General features: G+C 44.9%; 2 protein-coding genes across 2 annotated transcripts in view; one reads left to right on the top strand and one right to left on the bottom strand.

The window, feature by feature from the left end:
• tm7sf2 (transmembrane 7 superfamily member 2) overlaps positions 1–18,496 on the bottom strand; it is a 558,775-nt gene that overhangs the window by 161,163 nt on the left and 379,116 nt on the right. The window lies entirely within an intron of this gene.
• LOC137355863 (solute carrier family 22 member 6-A-like) overlaps positions 1–18,496 on the top strand; it is a 43,939-nt gene that overhangs the window by 7,199 nt on the left and 18,244 nt on the right. Inside the window, exons 3-4 of the mRNA XM_068021458.1 lie at positions 14,099–14,253; positions 15,817–15,985. Of these exons, the coding sequence (XP_067877559.1) occupies positions 14,099–14,253; positions 15,817–15,985 (324 nt within the window). The remainder of the gene's footprint in view (positions 1–14,098; positions 14,254–15,816; positions 15,986–18,496) is intronic.

Below are 18,496 nucleotides of genomic sequence, written 5' to 3'. Positions count from 1 at the left end.
TTTTTACTTCTAATCTCCAAGAAGACTCTACCTTTTTGTGTTTCTGGGAGTTTGGGAATTCTTAGTAAAGTTTCTACTGATAGACTGCCAATTTAAAAATCCAAATAGACTTGTTGCTATACTCCTTGTTGAAAGATCTGTATGATGCCTGCTGCAGCAGAAGTACTTTGAACGCCTATCCATTATAGACTGTCTGTCAAATTCCCCTGGAGACTTTGAGTGGCATCTGACTATTCGACTCTGGGATACCTCACCAACCAGGAACTTAACTCACCAAGACTTATAACCCAGCTATTTATTTATTCTTAAGAAACAGTTCTAAATTTTTTACATCATTTTGAAACTGGTTAACTGTTGGTTTTTGAATGTATGTGTGTGTGCATGAAGGTTAGGAGGAATAAGAAGTTAAAAAGTCTTTAGACATAGATTTATCTCAATATTATTTAAGATTTAGTTTATGAATAAATAACTAATTTGTTGTTGTTTAAAGATACCTGCTTTGGTGTGTTTTATTCTGGGGGTTAATAAAGTGTTTAGCTAATTTGCAGTAGGTGGGAAACTAATGATATGCTGCGACCTGTGGAGTAATGGGACTGAACTGACAGTGCATTTCTCCCGCTTCGGTCATAACAACGTGCAAAGCTGAAGAAGGAGAAGTAAGCGGTCTTGGTGATAGACATGATGCATGATTTGAAGCTCTTCTCTGGGTTGAACAAGGTGCCAAGGCTTCACAAGGCTGGAAAGAGAATAGAGTCAATGGAAAGGTGAATAGGTTTATGGCAGGGTCTGAAATGGTGGGTTGAATTTTATCAGCTTGTCGCGCGTCCAGTGGCAGCACTGGATGAAAGTGGCGTCACCGCTCGTCAGTTGTGCAGCCAGCCGACTGCGATAAGGGAAAGACGGAAGCTCCTCTTCCCAAGGGGTCAGCAGGAAGAGACCCCGCTTCCTGCCTGACCAAGAAAGCCTGGACAGAGATTGCAGTGGTCAGTAGTCATGGGGTGACCTTCCAAGACTGGGTCCAATGCTGCAAGAGGGTCAATGACCTCATTTGCTCCACCAAGGTGAGTCCTCCATACCCATCTCGTCTTTGGGGCTTGTATGTCATCATATGGGAGGGAACGTGGCATGGTCAGGGAGTGGCTGCAAAGGGAGTGGCAAGGGGCTGAGGCAACAGCTGATCATGTCAGATGCATGGTTGCATCTCAAGGCAGCTGGCATCTGTCCTAGCTTGACCCCTGCATGTCCCTTGGCAACGGACGTGAGGCGGAGGCATTCGGTAGCTCTCATCAGTCTGCCAAGGGGCCGCCACCGGAACAAGTATCCTGCTAGTCTCCATGGCAAGATCTGGGAAATGGCCCACAACACTAGAGTAAAGGCAAAAATTGGAGGTGGGATCCCGGACATCCAGGAACTGACTCTGGCTGAGGAGAAGGTCCTGGAACTAGAGGCCTCCAGGGCAGCTGATCCATAGCAAACAGAGAGAGACTGGAGTGCCCACCCAAGAGGGTGAGGGGACAGCCACTGACCTTCTGGAGAACCACATCACACATGGTTGGCATGAGCAGATCCATGCAGCAGAACCCCTAAATATTTGTGTTTTCTCATGCAGGTTGTAGCACCTCAGAGGGAAGATCGTGTGCTGGAATGCTGTCATCCTCTTAGAATCTTCAGACAGTGCACCATCATACCATTCCCCTGCACCCTCCACCAGTGCAGATACTCTCATACCTTGGTGGGTATGTGCTTGGGCTTAGGCACACGTGCCCAAGCAGCTGACAGAGGCTGTAGCAGGCAAGGCCAGTGACTGTAGGAGGCCTGGCCCATGCTGAGCCCCCAGCTGATGATGAGCCTCTGGGTGCTGGCAGCACAGAACATGCTGCTGTTACAGAGAGAGGTAAGGAAACATCTGGCGGAGATGCCACAGGCAATGCACAGATTACAGAAAAGTCCATCCCATGCCATGAGTCTCAGGCGTGCGAGTGCATGGCTTCCTCCATTGAGAGGTTAGCGACTCTTCTGGAGAGTCAGATCCCAGCGATGCGTACCCTCACCTCGGCTGTGCGTTCAACACAGCCATGGTAAGGCAAAACAGGGATGAGGTGCCCGGTGTCTTCTCAAGGTCCTTGGCAGCAGGAAGGTTCAAGTAAGGCTTGAAAAGGAGTAGGAGAGGCTGATCTCCACATCTGGGGCTTCCCTCAGGGTGTTCCGAGTATGGACATTAGCTCCTCAGCCCCTTCGCCAGTCACAACATCTCCAGTTACTGTGATGACGGAGGAGACTCCTGCACCCGTGCAGGAAACTCTGAGCCATCCGGGCCCTCCGAGGCTCAGGCAGCCTGAGGACGCCTGCCAACGTCATCCTAGGCCATGGAGCAGCATGTTCAACAGTGCTCCTCCACCTCAGCTGCCAGTGCAAGGGGAGCACAGGTGTGTGCAACTTGGTCTTATTACTGGGTATTGTGAACATCTAATAAATGGAGGAAAATCTCTCATGCTTTCCCTGTCAGATGCCACCTTCACATTTGCTCCCTCTTTTAACTGCCAGTACAAGGGCAGGCTGTAAATGGGCACCTTCTCAGCTTTGTACATGCGAGCCTTGGTGCAAGGCGCGATAGTGATATAGGAAAGAGGTGATATGCGGAACACAGTGAGGTGAGTCTTTATTGAGTTCACTTGAAACGGGCATCATGGTGGCAGAAACTGTGCATGTATGCGATTGTCCCGAGCTTCCCTTTAACATCTCTCAATGGCCCTTGCCTTCGGTTCAAGCCTTTATCATCCGGTCTGCCTGCTCAACATCCTCCTCCACATCCCTCTTGCCGGTTGAGGAATGGTGATCAATCCTATCCTCTTGAGGCAAGGCTGCCGCCTCTGCAGTGCTAGATTATGCAGTGCACAGTCGACCATCACAGTACTCGGGACCTTTGCTGGGGCATACTGAAGAGTGATCAGATTGATCCAGGCACCGGAATCTCATTTTCAGCAGCCTAATGGTCTGCTCGATGGTCGTTCGGATGGACCCATGGGAGGTGTTGTACCTCTCCTCTGCTGCATTGCGATGGTCCCACACAACTGTCTTCAGTGGGTAGCCCTTGTCCCAGAGAATCCATCCCTGAAGGCGGGCAGGGGTTGGAAAAGCTGTGGCACTTGGGACTGCCAAAGTATGTAGGTGTCATGGATGCTTCCCAGGAAGTGGCCACATGCCTAGAGTCATAGAGTAATTTACAGCAAGAGGCCATTTGGCCGATCAAGTCCATGCCGGCTCTCCACGGAGCTATGCTGTCAGTCCCACTCCCCAGCTCGATCCTTACAGCCCTGCAAATTTCTCTCAAGTGACCATCCAACTTCCTCTTGAAGTTAGTAATTGTCTCCGCTTCCATCACCTTTGTGGCCAGCGAATTCCAGATCATTACCACCCGCTGCGTAAAAAAGTGCTTCCTCATCTTCCCCCTACATCTTCTGACCAAACATTTCAATCTGTATCCCCTAGTCCTTGTACCATTTGTTAATGGGAACAGCTATTCCTTGTCTAACGTTTCTAAGCCTGTCATAATATTGTACAGTTCTATTAAATCTCCCCTCAATCTCCTTTGTTCTCACGAGAACAAATCCAGCATTTCCATCCTAACCTTTAACTAAAATCCTCCATCCCTGGAACCATTCTGGTAAATCAGGAAATGTTTTCGGTGGTCACAAACCAGTTGAACATCGTGATACCTCAGTTGAGACTGTTTACTTTAAAACCAGAGATATGAACTCCCCAGGCCAATTTAAAGAAGAATACAACAAGATCTCATGTTTTAAGACTTTTGCTATCACAACTAAACTAAAAATCTACATTAACTAAACAGTACTTAGGAGTTAACTAACACACTAAACTACAGAGGAGGGTATTTCCCATTAACTTGAACAACACTTGAAAAACCCACGCCATATCTATATGTAACACAGTGTCCTCACTGAAGCGATATCCTTACAGTTAAAAGTCCCAAACTCCTCCCAGTTGCAATGCGTTGGATCTCCCAGTCCTTTCTCAAAGTCAATGTCCTCATTTTTTCCGAGCACTTTCGACCTAGATTTCTGTTAATAAGGCGATCTCTGGTGACCCAGTTGGTCTGTTTTCCTCCACAAACCTCAGCTTTTGAATTAGATTCAAGTCTTAGCAGTCTTTTGCTGTATCAGTGATGTGAGAACAGTTGTTTTCTCTCTCTCTCTCTTTTCTGAGGCTGCCACTGCTGGTCTTTCTGTCTTCCTTTCTTCTCTACAAGCCTGTCAGACTTAGGAAAGTGTTGCGACTGAGGTGGGAGGAGTGCACGGTCTTTTCTAGTTCCACTTCTCCACAGGTCACAGCATATATTTAAATGTTTACCCAGTTACCGAGATGGTAAATCATAGACTCTACTCGTTAACCCCAGAATAAAATACACCACCCAGGTTTCTTTAATAAACAACAAAATTATCAGTTTATTATAAAACAAGTCTTAACATACAGATTGAAATATGAAAATTCCCTTTTACCTTAGCTCTTCGCACACACACACAGAAAAACAAAACTATTTTCCCTTTAGCTCTTTTATGAAAAAAAAAGAAAAAGAATACTTTAGCCAACTACTTGCTACTCCATGAAGAAAAAAATAATATATGGAAAAATGTCAGAAGTCCTTTTTTTGGTTTGACGTCCCAAATACATGTAGACGGCTGTCATCGGGATCTTTCTCTGGAGCAATTCGTTCAGGCGTTGTTGAGGATTTATCCTGAAGGTTTTTCCAGCATCTCAGGAGAAATGTGGCAACAGGGGTTTCAAGCAGGCCTTTCAGAACGAATGTAGCCTCAATTTCTCTATTCCTGACATTCGCTTCTAAGAGCTTCTCAAAGAGATGGAAAAACTGGCAGGCTTTTCAAAGAGATAAAACAGGCTGAGCTGGTATTTTGTCCTTCAGGTTGATTTTTCAAACTTCAACTGACTATCTAAAGCAAAACCAAAACAATATCTTGAGAGTCAAGCCTGCTGACTCCTATAAATCTTGACCTGTCACTTCTCTGTAAACTTCTCCTCTGAGTCAAAAAGCCCCATGCTGGGTAATTATCTGAAGACAGGTGACTATCAGTAAGGGCTGTTTACAAACCAAGTCCAAAAAACTTTACAATGACCTCTTTTAAAAAAAAAACCTCAAAGTCCAGCATCTGTGAAATCCATTTTTTCAGTTTTAAAACACAAGTCCTTAAAAATTAACAAACAATGGAAGTACTTTCATAAGAAAAGCATGTTGAATTTATCCAGAATCAAAAGTTAATAGTCATTTGCCTTTTACAATATGCAGAGTCCACAAGTCTGGCCACTGCAGAACTGAGGTGACAGCCTGGTGAAGCTGCAACACAGAACTACATGCATGCCAAACAGCAGAAGCACGTGATAGACAGGGCTAAGCGATTCCACAACCAATGGATCAGATCTAAGCTCTGCAGTCCTGCCACATTCAGTCGTGAATGGTGGTGGACAATTAAACAACTAACAGAAGGAGGAGGCTCCACAAAAATCCTCATCCTCAACGAAGGGGGAGCACAGCACATCAGTGCAAAAGGTGACCTCCCTGATGCAGCAGTGCACTGCTTACTGTGTCACCCCCACATAGGTCACCGGTGGGTCCCTGAAATGATGCAGAGGCGTAGAAATTAAGAGCCGCTGTCATTTTGAGGGCAACAGGCATAGGATGCCCATCAAAGCCCATGGGCTGCACGTCATCGTTGAGCAGGGCACAGAGATGATTCACTGCCTCTCTCGACATCTGCAGTCACCTCTGACACTGGCAACTCTGACATCTGCAGGTATGTCATGTGGGACCTGTAGATGGATGACAATCTGTAGTGGCGAGCTCTCCTTGAGTGCTGCTGCTCATGACCAGGGGCCTCTGTGTGGGGCTGCACCTGCCTGTTGGTTTTGACTGCGGCGTATATGATTCCTCACAGGAAGCGGAAAACGCATATAGGTTGGAACATCTCCATCACAAAGTTGCAATTACACTCGATTCCTTCACTTCTTCGAAGGTACCTAACAGGGCAGAGATTGATGTTGACTGATACATCAGGTACTTTCATGTATCAACAATGTGGCATGGCATGACATTGCCCGTCTTAGCTCCCACTAAGTGTGGCACCGCATGACCATATAAAGATTGTACCAGCTGCATCGATTGGCCCACCAGACATATAAGCTTGACACGCCACCATTTCTGGCACTCTTCCCACATACAGGGTGACTCGAGTGCCATTGCTCCTTCACTGACAGAGGCAATCAATGGCACAGAGCTGACAACCTTTACGGAGGGTGGAAAATTTGTGGTTCCCTACATGTCTGCAGTTGTGGCCCCTCTAAACCCATCCCGAAAAAATTAGGGGAATGTATGATGGCATTAAGAGAGCTCTTGGGCCAACCATCAAAAAGATCGCCCCCCTCAAATCTAAATCAGGGGACATAATCACTGACCAACGCAAACAAATGGACCGCTGGGTTGAGCACTATCTAGAACTGTACTCCAGGGAGAATGTTGTCACTGAGACTGCCCTCAATGCAGCCCAGCCTCTACCAGTCATGGATGAGCTGGACATACAGCCAACAAAATTGGAACTCAGTGATGCCATTGATTCTCTAGCCAGCGGAAAAGCCCCTGGGAAGGACAGCATTACCCCTGAAATAATCAAGAGTGCCAAGCCTGCTATACTCTCAGCACTACATGAACTGCTATGCCTGTGCTAGGACGAGGGAGCAGTACCTCAGGACATGCGCGATGCCGATATCATCACCCTCTATAAAAACAAAGGTGACTGCGGTGACTGCAACAACTACCGTGGAATCTCCCTGCTCAGCATAGTGGGGAAAGTCTTCGCTCGAGTCGCTTTAAACAGGCTCCAGAAGCTGGCCGAGCGCGTCTACCCTGAAGCACAGTGTGGCTTTCGTGCAGAGAGATCGACCGTTGACATGCTGTTCTCCCTTCGTCAGATACAGGAGAAATGCCGCGAAGAACAGATGACCCTCTACGTTGCTTTCATAGATCTCACCAAAGCCTTTGACCTCGTCAGCAGACGTGGTCTCTTCAGACTACTAGAAAAGATTGGATGTCCACCAAAGTTACTAAGTATCATCACCTCATTCCATGACAATATGAAAGGCACAATTCAACATGGCGGCTCCTCATCAGACCCCTTTCCTAACCTGAGTGGCGTGAAACAGGGCTGTGTTCTCGCACCCACACTTTTTGGGATTTTCTTCTCCCTGCTGCTTTCACATGCGTTCAAGTCTTCTGAAGAAGGAATTTTCCTCCACACAAGATAAGGGGGCAGGTTGTTCAACCTTGCCCGTCTAAGAGCGAAGTCCAAAGTACGGAAAGTCCTCATCAGGGAACTCCTCTTTGCTGACGATGCTGCTTTAACATGTCACACTGAAGAGTGCCTGCAGAGTCTCATCGACAGGTTTGCGGCTGCCTGCAATGAATTTGGCCTAACCATCAGCCTCAAGAAAACGAACATCATGGGGCAGGACGTCAGAAATGCTCCATCCATCAATATTGGCGACCACGCTCTCGAAGTGGTTCAAGAGTTCACCTACCTAGGCTCAACTATCACCAGTAACCTGTCTCTAGATGCAGAAATCAACAAGCGCATGGGAAAGGCTTCCACTGCTATGTCCAGACTGGCCAAGAGAGTGTGGGAAAATGGCGCACTGACACGGAACACAAAAGTCCAAGTGTATCAGGCCTGTGGCCTCAGTACCTTGCTCTATGGCAGCGAGGCCTGGACAACGTATATCAGCCAAGAGCGACGTCTCAATTCATTCCATCTTCGCTGCCTCCGGAGAATACTTGGCATCAGGTGGCAGGACCATAACTCCAACACAGAAGTCCTCGAGGCGACCAACATCCCCAGCTTGTACACACTACTGAGTCAGCGGCGCTTGAGATGGCTTGGCTATGTGAGCCACATGGAAGATGGCAGGATCCCCAAAGACACATTGTACAGCGAGCTCACCGCTGGTATCAGACCCACCGGCCGTCCATGTCTCCGCTTTAAAGACGTCTGCAAACGCAACATGAAGTCCTGTGACATTGATCACAAGTCGTGGGAGTCAGTTGCCAGCGTTCGCCAGAGCTGGCGGGCAGCCATAAAGGCGGGGCTAAAGTGCGGCGAGTCGAAGAGACTTAGCAGTTGGCAGGAAAAAAGACTAAAGTGCAAGGGGAGAGCCAACTGTGTAACAGACCCGACAAACAAATTTTTCTGCAGCACCTGTGGAAGAGCCTGTCACTCTAGAATTGGCCTTTATAGACACTCCAGGCGCTGCTCCACACACCACTGACCACCTCCAGGTGCTTACCCATTGTCTCTCGAGATAAGGAGGCCAAAGAATCCCATCCCCCTCCTACCTCTCTTCCAGTATACAGAATTGAGACCCCTGTAATCCCAATCCCCCTCCTACTTCCCTTCCAGTATGCAGAGTTGAGACCCCGGTATATCCGGACTTACCTGCACTGTGAGCGAGTACTCCTGCTTCTGTTGTCCCGTCGGCTTTTCATATTCGTGAATGAGATGGCACGTGACGGATGTAAAATGTATAAGTGTGGAGCGAGAGGCAGGGGGATGCATGATCAGGAAAGGTAAGTAGCGCTTTACATACGGTAATTGGGATGCTGGCACTGAGCGGCGGGGGGCCAAGCCAAGGTCCCGCTGCCGCTGGTAATATGTGGCGGGGCCTTCTCGGCATTGTGGGTTGAAGCGGGCCTCTCCTGCTAGTATTTTACGAGCCTCCCCACCACGACTCGCAACGTTGAGGGGCTGGTAAAATCCAGGCCTATGTTACCACACAATCTGGGAATTTTCTGGGTAATTCTTCCTGGAAAACCTCAGTTTCAGCAACCTCAATTGGCTTTTCCAAAACTACTGGAGACCCTAATACTTTATCTCCAGCTAATTAATTTCCTCGCAACAAATCCACCCCTTCAATATGCAAATCAGGGATGACACCCAATGTAACTGGACAAGTGACTAAATCACATTGTAAATTAACCTTAAACAGTGGAATGGATAAATACCTCCCTCAATGCCCCACACTATGACTTTCACATTCATTGAACTATTTGAGGAAAATATACATCTCTGGTTACCATGACTGATTGCCCCTATATCTCTAAGCAGCACATTCGGCTTGCCTGACAGATATGGAAACACCCTAACCTTGATCAGAAAACCTCTATAACCTTCAGGGATCTGATTTACTTCATGAGCACACAGGGGAGAACACCTCTGCTCCTTATTCAAAATCACCAAAGCCGCTAGTCAGCAAGCCTACTACAGCTACCGATTTGCTTCCAGCATTCTGACTTGATATGCCCTCTTTTATTACAAAATTAACACATTGGTCCTTTTGACTCAACCCTAGTCTCCTTATTTTCTTTCTTACTATTCTGAGGATTACCCATATTCTCTTCTTTACACTTTCTCTCACTAAAACCAAATCTCTTCTTATTATCAACCTTCCTATCTCTCCAACTTCTCCGAAATCTGCTGCTTTGTGGGTCAATTCATAATCACCTGCCATTGATGCAGCATACCTTATTTTACCAACTTTATTTTCTTCCAGGAGTGACACTATTTTTAAATCCTTCCATTAGGACTATTTCCCTGATGGTCTCAAAGTCTTGGTCAATCTTCACTGACCTATACCAGCTATCAAACACCATTTCCTTCTCTCTAGCAAATTTCATAAATGTTTGGCCCTGTTTCTTTGTCAAATTCCTGAAGTTTTGTCTGTAAGCCTCTGGTACCAACTCATAGGCATCGAGCAGTTTTAACATTTCATAGTCACCTGACTGTTCCTCCGAAAGTGTTGAATATACCTCTAATGCTTTTCCCACTAACACATTTTGCAATAAAGTTGTCCAACTTCCTTCGTAGCAATTTTTTCAAAGGACACAAAGTACTTGCTTCCTCACTGAATTTAAGCACTAATAAAATAAAAACCAGGAGTTAAATCGGATTCATCATAAAACCTTGCTGCCACCCCGTTCGTGTAATCTAAACTTTCTTTGTCAAGAGCAAATTTCTTGGTTTCTTTCACCCTGTAAGTCTCTTTCTTTTTCTTCCCTTTCGAGTTCAAGCTTTCTCTTTTCACGTTTTAACTGTCTGTGTTTTTCCCTTTCTTCTTTTTCAAGTTCCAGCTGCCTCATTTGTAACTGAATTTCAGCTAACCTAATTGAGAGATACCAAGATCACTCTTTTCTTTTCACACGTCTCCTCCAAATCCTTTTTCCAAGACATTAAAAATCACAGTTTTAAAAATGTAATCATATTACACAGTCCCGAGTTTCTCCGTCTCTGATGCATCTGCTCTGATGATGCTACCTTCCATGTCAGCAATTCTGATATATCTTCCTTTTTCCTCAACCGAGGATTCCCCCCCACTGTTGTTGACAGGGCCCTCAACCATGTCCGGCCCATTTCCCACACCTCTACCCTCACCCCTTCCTCCCAGAACCGTGACAGGGTTCCCCTTGTCCTCACTTTCCCACCCCATCAGCCTCCATATCCAAAGGATCATCCTCCGCCATTCCCGCCACCTCCAGCATGATGCCACTACAAAACGCATCTTCCCCTCCCTTCCCCTGTCAGCATTCCGAAGAGATTGTTCCCTCTGCGACACCCTGGTCCACTACTCCATTAGCCCCACCACCTCGTCCTCTTCCCATGGCACCTTCCCCTGCAATCGCAGGAGGTGTAATACCTGCCCATTTACCTCCTCTCTCCTCACTATCCCAGGCCCCAAACATTCCTTTCAGGTGAAGCAGCGATTTACTTGTACTTCTTTCAATGTAGTATACTGTATTCGCTGCTCACAATGTGGTCTCCTCTACATTGGGGAGACCAAACGCAAACTGGGTGACCACTTTGCGGAACACCTCCACTCAGTCCGCAAGCAGGACCCTGAGCTTCCGGTTGCTTGCCATTTCAACACTCCCCCCTGCTCTCATGCTCACATCTCTATCCTGGGATTGCTGCAATGTTCCAGTGAACATCAACGCAAGCTTGAGGAACAGCATCTCATTTATCGATTAGGCATACTACAGCCTGCCGGACTGAACATTAAGTTCTATAATTTCAGAGCATGACGGGCCCCCCATTTTACTTTTATTTTATAGTTATTTTTTTCTTTTTTACTTTTTTTTGTATGTTTATTTTATTTCATCTTAGTTTGTTCAGTTTGCTTACCCACTGTTTTTTTTCATGTTTGTACTTGCTGCTGTTCAATCTTCAGTCCATTAACACCCTATCTGTACTAATGTTTTGTCTTTCAATACACCATTAACATATTGTTTGCCTTTGCTCCATGACCTTCTGGTCAGCTCATCTGTGGCCTTGTCCAATCTACACCTTCTCCTTTGTTATCTCTTGCCCCACCCCCACTTTACTTGCTTATAACCTTTGACATTTCTAATATTTACCAGTTCCGAAGAAGGGTCACTGACCCGAAATGTTAACTCTGCTTCTCTCTCCACAGATGCTGCCAGACCTGCTGAGTGTTTGCAGCATTTCTTGTTTTTATTACAAAGTCCAGTATCGATAACAATTCATTGAATGCAAGTCCCTCTTGTTGATGAAGTCTGCTGGCTGGTCCGTGGGAGCCTTGATGGCCACATGCATACAAACGAAGATACCTGGCGCCTGCGGAAATCCAGCGATGACTCTGAATCCGATGACCCTCTCCGCCTGACAATCAGGGTTGGTTCAGTATCGCATATAGTTGCCGGCCTCTTGAACAGGGCATTGGTCACCTCCTTGATGCAGAGGTGAGCTCCTGCCTCAGACGACCCACACATGTCTCCAGTGGATCCATGTAAAGAGCCTGAGGAATAAACATTGAGTGTCTTGGTGATCTTGCCTCAAGGGCTGCAACCCCTCTGCACTCACCTTGCCTTGGGCTGCACCCCCTCTGCACCCACCAGTGCCTTGAGGGCTGTACTGCTGTTGGACAATGGCGGCCACAATCACCTTTTCTATTCCTGGATCCATCCACCCTCCATTAAATACAAGGTAAAAAGCTTTTCAGCAATTATCATTGCATTCCTGCCACATCGTAGTGGCAACACCACCTTGGACCTTTCTTGCCACTGACATAATCCAGAACCAAAGTCGTGACGTCGGGTTTCCGGGCGAGCGCCTCTCCTCCCAATTTTTCACTTTCTCAACCGCCCACGCCTCCAATCCCATTTCTACTGGCTGGATAAAATTCAGCCTGGTGTCTTTCGTCCTCCCGGTGTTAATCTGGAAGAAACTTTGATACATTCGAGACTGGATGTCAGCTAAGCAGTTTGACAGCATAGAGGTAGTCAGGTGGTGGATAGCTGAAGATGAATGTAATGAGGATACATATGGAAGCTACTCGTGCACCTCTGGCATGAATTATTAAACCAGCTGTGCATCAGATGCACTCAGCTTTACAGTCCTCAAATTAAAGGGTGGCACAGTGGCGCAGTGGTTAGCACCGCAGCCTCACAGCTCCCGCGACCCAGGTTCAATTCTGGGTACTGCCTGTGTGGAGTTTGCAAGTTCTCCCAGTGTCTGCGTGGGTTTCCTCTGGGTGCTCCGGTTTCCTCCCACATGCCAAAGACTTGCTGGTTGATAGGTTAATTAGCCTTTATAAATTGCCCCTAGTATAGGTAGGTGGTAGGGAAATATAGGGACAGGTGGGGATGTGGTAGTAATGTAGGATTAGTATAAAATGGGTGGTTGATGCTCGGCACAGACTTGGTGGGCCGAAGGGCCTGTTTCAGTGCTGTATCTCTAAACTAAAACTAAACTAAACGGAACTGAAAAGGGGGGGCGGGGTACATACCGGGGGGAAAAGGTGAATAATCTGGTGAAAGGAGAGGCAGGGGAGCAGTTCAGCAGGTCAACAATACCAGAGGTATCCGTGACATGTGTGCACCAGCGATTTCAGAATATTGGGACTGAATTAGTGAAGGATCTGGCAAAGAGTTGTATTCAGGGATGGTCCAAGTGGTGTGGCTAAGGGAAGGTAAAGCAATGTGGATGATAAGGAAGCTGAGTAAATGATCAGCTGTTGGTTGACAGGCAATCTGATATAAAGTGAGAATCTAACTAATATTAATTGTAAAAATTCATTGGTTAAAATTGGTAGATGGAAATAGTGTCAATGGACCCAACTTGCAAGTGTAAAGGAGCTCTAGGTGGTAACTGTCCTCTATGAATGGTTGATAATCAAGTAACCCAATCACTCTGGGAATCAAGCCATGGAGCCTTCTGTTCCATGTGATGCTACCCTGGCAATGTTCACTAAGTGATCAGAACAGCCTTGTCAGTGGAGTTTGACAAGTGAGGCATATTCAATCGAATATACTGCATTCTGTATGTGCTCCCTTCCCTCATGGGTTGCTAAAGGTGAAGACTGGGGTCTCTCAGTGGCTAAATGCACTAAATGCTGTCATACAGGTCAGTAATGCCAGTCTAAGCTGCGTCAGCTGTTGACAGCTTTGGTGGCAGTAGAGGCACTACAGCTGGTCAGAGAATGGCCTGGGAATGAGAAACATCAGCTAAGGTTCTTGCACCAGATTGCTGTCCAGTTACCTTTGCTGGAAAGAAGTGTGTGCATGAATGTTGATTGAGAACAGAGTCAGGTGTGGGTGAAATATGGTAAAATATCCTGCCTATGTTCACTGCCTGATGTTACATAAAAGAATGGCCACTTAAATAGAGTGCTATATTATTTTCAGTGGAAGCTGGAGCCCAGCATGGAGTCAACTCCTTTAGGAGAGGAAATGGGGCAGAGGGAAGGTTTTAATAAAAAATCCTTTCCCACTACTGCTGAGACAGTTCAGTGTTGGTTCACAGTGCGCTGATAGCTGGTATTCAAATCTCTATAAGCTGTAAAGGTTCTGTACAACACCAATTAAACACTGAACAGAACATGCCCCAAACATTAACCATGTCACTACAGACAGGTGAATCACTTGCCAATATTGTTATGAAACACTGTTAAACATGTAATAGTAAGGGTTTCTTTTCCTTAATGTTTACCCTGTGTTTATTATTGTTAGGTACGGGCGGCGGACTCTCCTGCTATGGTCCCACTTCCAGTTGGCAGTCTCTGGAACATGCGGGGCTTTCTCCTCCTCCTACTCCTTGTTCTGTTTCTGGAGGTTTCTCTGTGGAGTGGCAGTATCCGGAATCCTTCTCAACGCTTTCTCCCTCAGTAAGTGAAAAATATGTTTGCATTTTGTAGTTGCCTCATAGGCTAATGCAAAAGTTACCACAGGTACCCAAACTCTCTAAGGTTGCCTTCAAATATGTAATATACACCCCACCTCATAAATAAGAATAATAACAATAGTCATACTGCTCGCTACAGGTAGCAGGTTCAATATGCTAAGTAGCAAATCAGATCAAAGCTTATGCTGGGCCTCGTTGGCTTCATTATTAAGCAAGCTGCCTGGACCCTAATTCTCTCTCTACGAAGACCTCATCAAATGACCTTGAAAATGTGGGTCGTTGTTTTCATGCTGTGTCCACAAGAAGTGTGCAGGGCCTTGATCAATAGACTTGGTCCGTGAAGCTTTTAATTAACCAGATTATGGCCCTCCCAAGAGTAGATAGTTAGTAGACAGCCTTTCTTGTATAAAAATCCTATGGAATCCTGAAACAATATAGGAAATAACCTATAGTCCCAGGTCAGTATGGATAACACATTCGAAAGTTATATTACCCACAAATCAAACCACTTTTTTGTCACAGCGGCCCGGCATTTTCCTCTGTCAAAAACTGTAAGGGGAAGATTGCTTCTTTGTGAATCAACCCTCATTGGCCCAATATAGGAAAATAGGAACAGCAGAATGCTACTTAGCCCCTCGAGCTTGTTCAGACATTCAATGAGATTGTGGCTGATCTGCGACCTAACTCCATATAACCACCTTCGCCCATATCCCTTATTATCTTTGGTTATCAAAAATCTTTCAATCTAAGATTTAAAATTAACAATTGACCTAGCATCAATTGCTATTTGCAGAATGGAGTTCCAAAAGGCCTGGTTCTAATGTTTAGACTATACCACATTGTCTTAGAATCCCCAGTTGGCAGAAATAGTTTCTCGGTTTCTACCCCATCTGTTTCCCTTAATGTCTTGAAAACTTAGATCAAATTACCGCCTAACCATCTAAATTCTTGGGCTGGGTCTTGAACCTATAACCTTATTGACTCAGAGATGAGAGTACTATCATTATCCAAGGCTGACACCTTAGGATGCAGACAGCTGGAGTAAACTTCCACAGGCATCTGGGCAAAAATCATCCAGGATCACTGCTCATTATCCAGAGAACCCTGCTGGAAAATGAGTGTCTACGCATATGTGCGGATGAGAAGAGGGTCAGGCTTGTGAATTAACCCTTATCGGCCTGAAACTGAGTTCATATCACAAGAATGTTATAGCAAAAAAACAAAAGGTCCTCCTGGGTCAAACAGCCAATAATCCTGAATCATGATATGCTCCCTCATCAAACAGTTTGACAACATTACGTCTCTAGGTTAACATATGATCAAATGGGTGACCAACACTCATGAATCGTACCCAACCAAGAACTGGCACCTTCCGAAACAAACTTATATTAATCATGTGTTACGGTGTTCTTATTCACACTGTAGCACCCCATAGACTCTCCTTTAAAAGTACACGGGCTCCAATGTGCTTCACAATTTGCCAATTCAAAAAGGCAGAACCTGTTCTGATTAATTTAGTATCTTCAATCTCTCTATTTTCCTCCAGAGGTTGAATGGATCCCAACAAGATTTCGAACTTCTATTTCAATGAGTGGCACTTGTCTTTACTCCCTTGGTCAACTATTCCTGGCTGGTGTGGCGTACGGTATCCAAGACTGGCGTTGGCTTCAGTTCACAGTCTCTGTCCCATTTTACATCTTCTTCTCTTATTCTTGGTAATGTCAAACATTATTGGTTTCTTTTACAGATTGTATCAAAAATTATCTGTCAGTATATATTAGTGAAAGGTTAGAAGGGATACTGGAAGAGATAAATAGGTAAATGATACGAGGCCTTAAAAATCACGCGAGGATTTTCTTAAAACTCAAAAGATAGAAGATGAAAAATAATGCTCTCTGCTCTACCTTCAATATTTAGGAAAGAAGGAGAGATCATCAGAAATATTGACGATGTAAGTGAATGACTGTCAGCATGGTGTGAGTATAATAATGCAATCTTCATAAATAACTGGGAATCCTTCCAGAAGAAAAAAGACTGGCAGAGGAGGGATGTGTTATGAAGTCAGGACAAAGAGACCTACAGGGAACATTGTCAGGGATACTGGGATGTAAAATAAGTTGACCCCATGGAAGGCAGAAAGCTTCTCTGGTGAGACATCTGTAATGTTAAAGAAAAAAATTAGTTAACGTTAGATGTATACTGTAGACTGTCAGGTCAGCATAAGAAAGAGGACAATTTGCTCTCTGAAGAGATGAGAAGGCTATGCAAAAACTGAAAAATTATTTTAATGGGAGCTTTCTATTAACCGAACATAAAATTGGACATTTCAAGTGGTTTGGAGTCAGTTGATCCAGTGTGCCAAGGAAGTTATGAGAGACAATGTTCATCTTCTATCTGTAAATGACCCAGAAAATGCACAACAAATGGAAGTCGTAAAGACTAGGAGACAGGTACATGACTTTAAAAGGGCTAAATTCATGGAAATGAAGGAAAAATCAGCAAATAAATTGCAGAGGTTGTTCCATAACACATCAGTGGAAGAAATGTTGATCCCTGTATGAAATTATAATGCTGAACATGCAAAATACTTTCCCGAAAATAACAAGCTCAGAATAAGAAAACATGACCCAAACTGGATTAGATTAGATTAGAGATACAGCACTGAAACAGGCCCTTCGGCCCACCGAGTCTGTGCCGAACATCAACCACCCATTTATACTAATCCTACACTAATCCCTGGATTAATAAACAAATCAGAAGTGAGATAAAGAGGAAAAATGTCCTCTCCAGATTGTGCAAGGAGAAAGGAGGGGTAAAAACAAAACTGGGGAAAAAAATTGGAACAGTAGTTTGCCATTCAAATAGATCATTGTTGATCTGTATCTTAACTCCATGCCTTGGCTCCGTATCCTTTTAAACAACAGAGAATAGGAAGAGAACAGTTACAGAGGTGCAACGCATAAGAGACAAAACGGGTTTGAAAATTAATATCAGCATAAAATATTAAAGATTCTGAATGAATACATCCTCTGAGGATTCACAAAGAAAGAGATAAGCAACATTCCCTCTGCAGGCAAAGATATCCCAAGTAAAATAAATGACTTCATTATAAGTGAGATGCAAGTCTTAAACAGACTGTACGAATAAGGGACAAATAAGATTTCTCTCAAACAGCAGCTTGCATTTACATAGCATCTATAACATAGTAAAATGTCCCAAGGCTCTTCAAAGGAGTGTTACCAAACACAATTTGATACTGAGCCACATAAGGATATATTAGGACACCTTGCAGAGGCAGGTTTTAAGCAGCACCTTAAAGGAGGAAAGAGAGACAGAGAGGTTTCAGGAGAGTATTCCAGAGCTTAAGGCCCAGGCAGCTGAAGGCACAGCCACCAATGAAGGAGTGATTAAAATGGAGGATGCTCAAGAGACCAGAATTGAAAAACGCGAAGTACTCATAGGGATGTACTGCTGCAGGAGGTTATGGATACAGGGATAGGCAGTGCCATGGAGGGATTTGAAAACAAGGATGAGAGGACACAGATGACTTCAAATTTATGGCTGGTAGAATGTGGGATGCTGGCCAGGAGTACATGAGTCAGTGTAGAGGTAATAAGGTAAAAGCAAAATACTGCAGATGCTGGAAATCTGAAATAAAAACAAGAAACACTGGACATACTCAGCAGGTCTGGTAACATCTGTGGAGAGAGAAGCAGAGTTAATGTTTCAGGTCAGTGACCCTTCTTCAGAACTGGCAGATATAAGAAATGTAAAAGATTTTAAGCAAGTAAAGTGGGGGTGAGGCAAGAGATAACAAAAGAGACGGTGTTGATAGGACAAGGTCACAGAATAGCTGACCAGAAGGTCATGGAGCAAAGGCAAACAATATGTTAATGGTCAGCTGAAAGACAAAGCTTTAGAGCATGACAGGCCCCCCAATTTACTTTTTTTAAAGTTATTTTTCTTTTTTCTCTTTATTTTAGTGTTTATTTTATTTTAGTTTGTTCAGTTTGTTTCTACTGTGCCTACCCACTGTTTTTTTTCATGTTTGTGCTTGTGGCTGTTCAATTTTCAGTCCATTAACACCCTAGCTGAACTAAGGCTTTGTCTTTCAGCTGACCATTAACATATTGTTTGCCTTTGCTCCATGACCTTCTGGTCAGCTATTCTGTGACCTTGTCCTATCAACACCTTCTCTTTTGTTATCTCTTGCCTCACCCCCACTT

This window comes from Heterodontus francisci, chromosome 44 (assembly GCF_036365525.1).
Source record: "Heterodontus francisci isolate sHetFra1 chromosome 44, sHetFra1.hap1, whole genome shotgun sequence".
NCBI lineage: Eukaryota > Metazoa > Chordata > Chondrichthyes > Heterodontiformes > Heterodontidae > Heterodontus > Heterodontus francisci.
The sequence above is the reverse complement of the archived record's forward strand: the minus strand, read 5'-3'. Positions and strand labels throughout refer to the sequence as shown.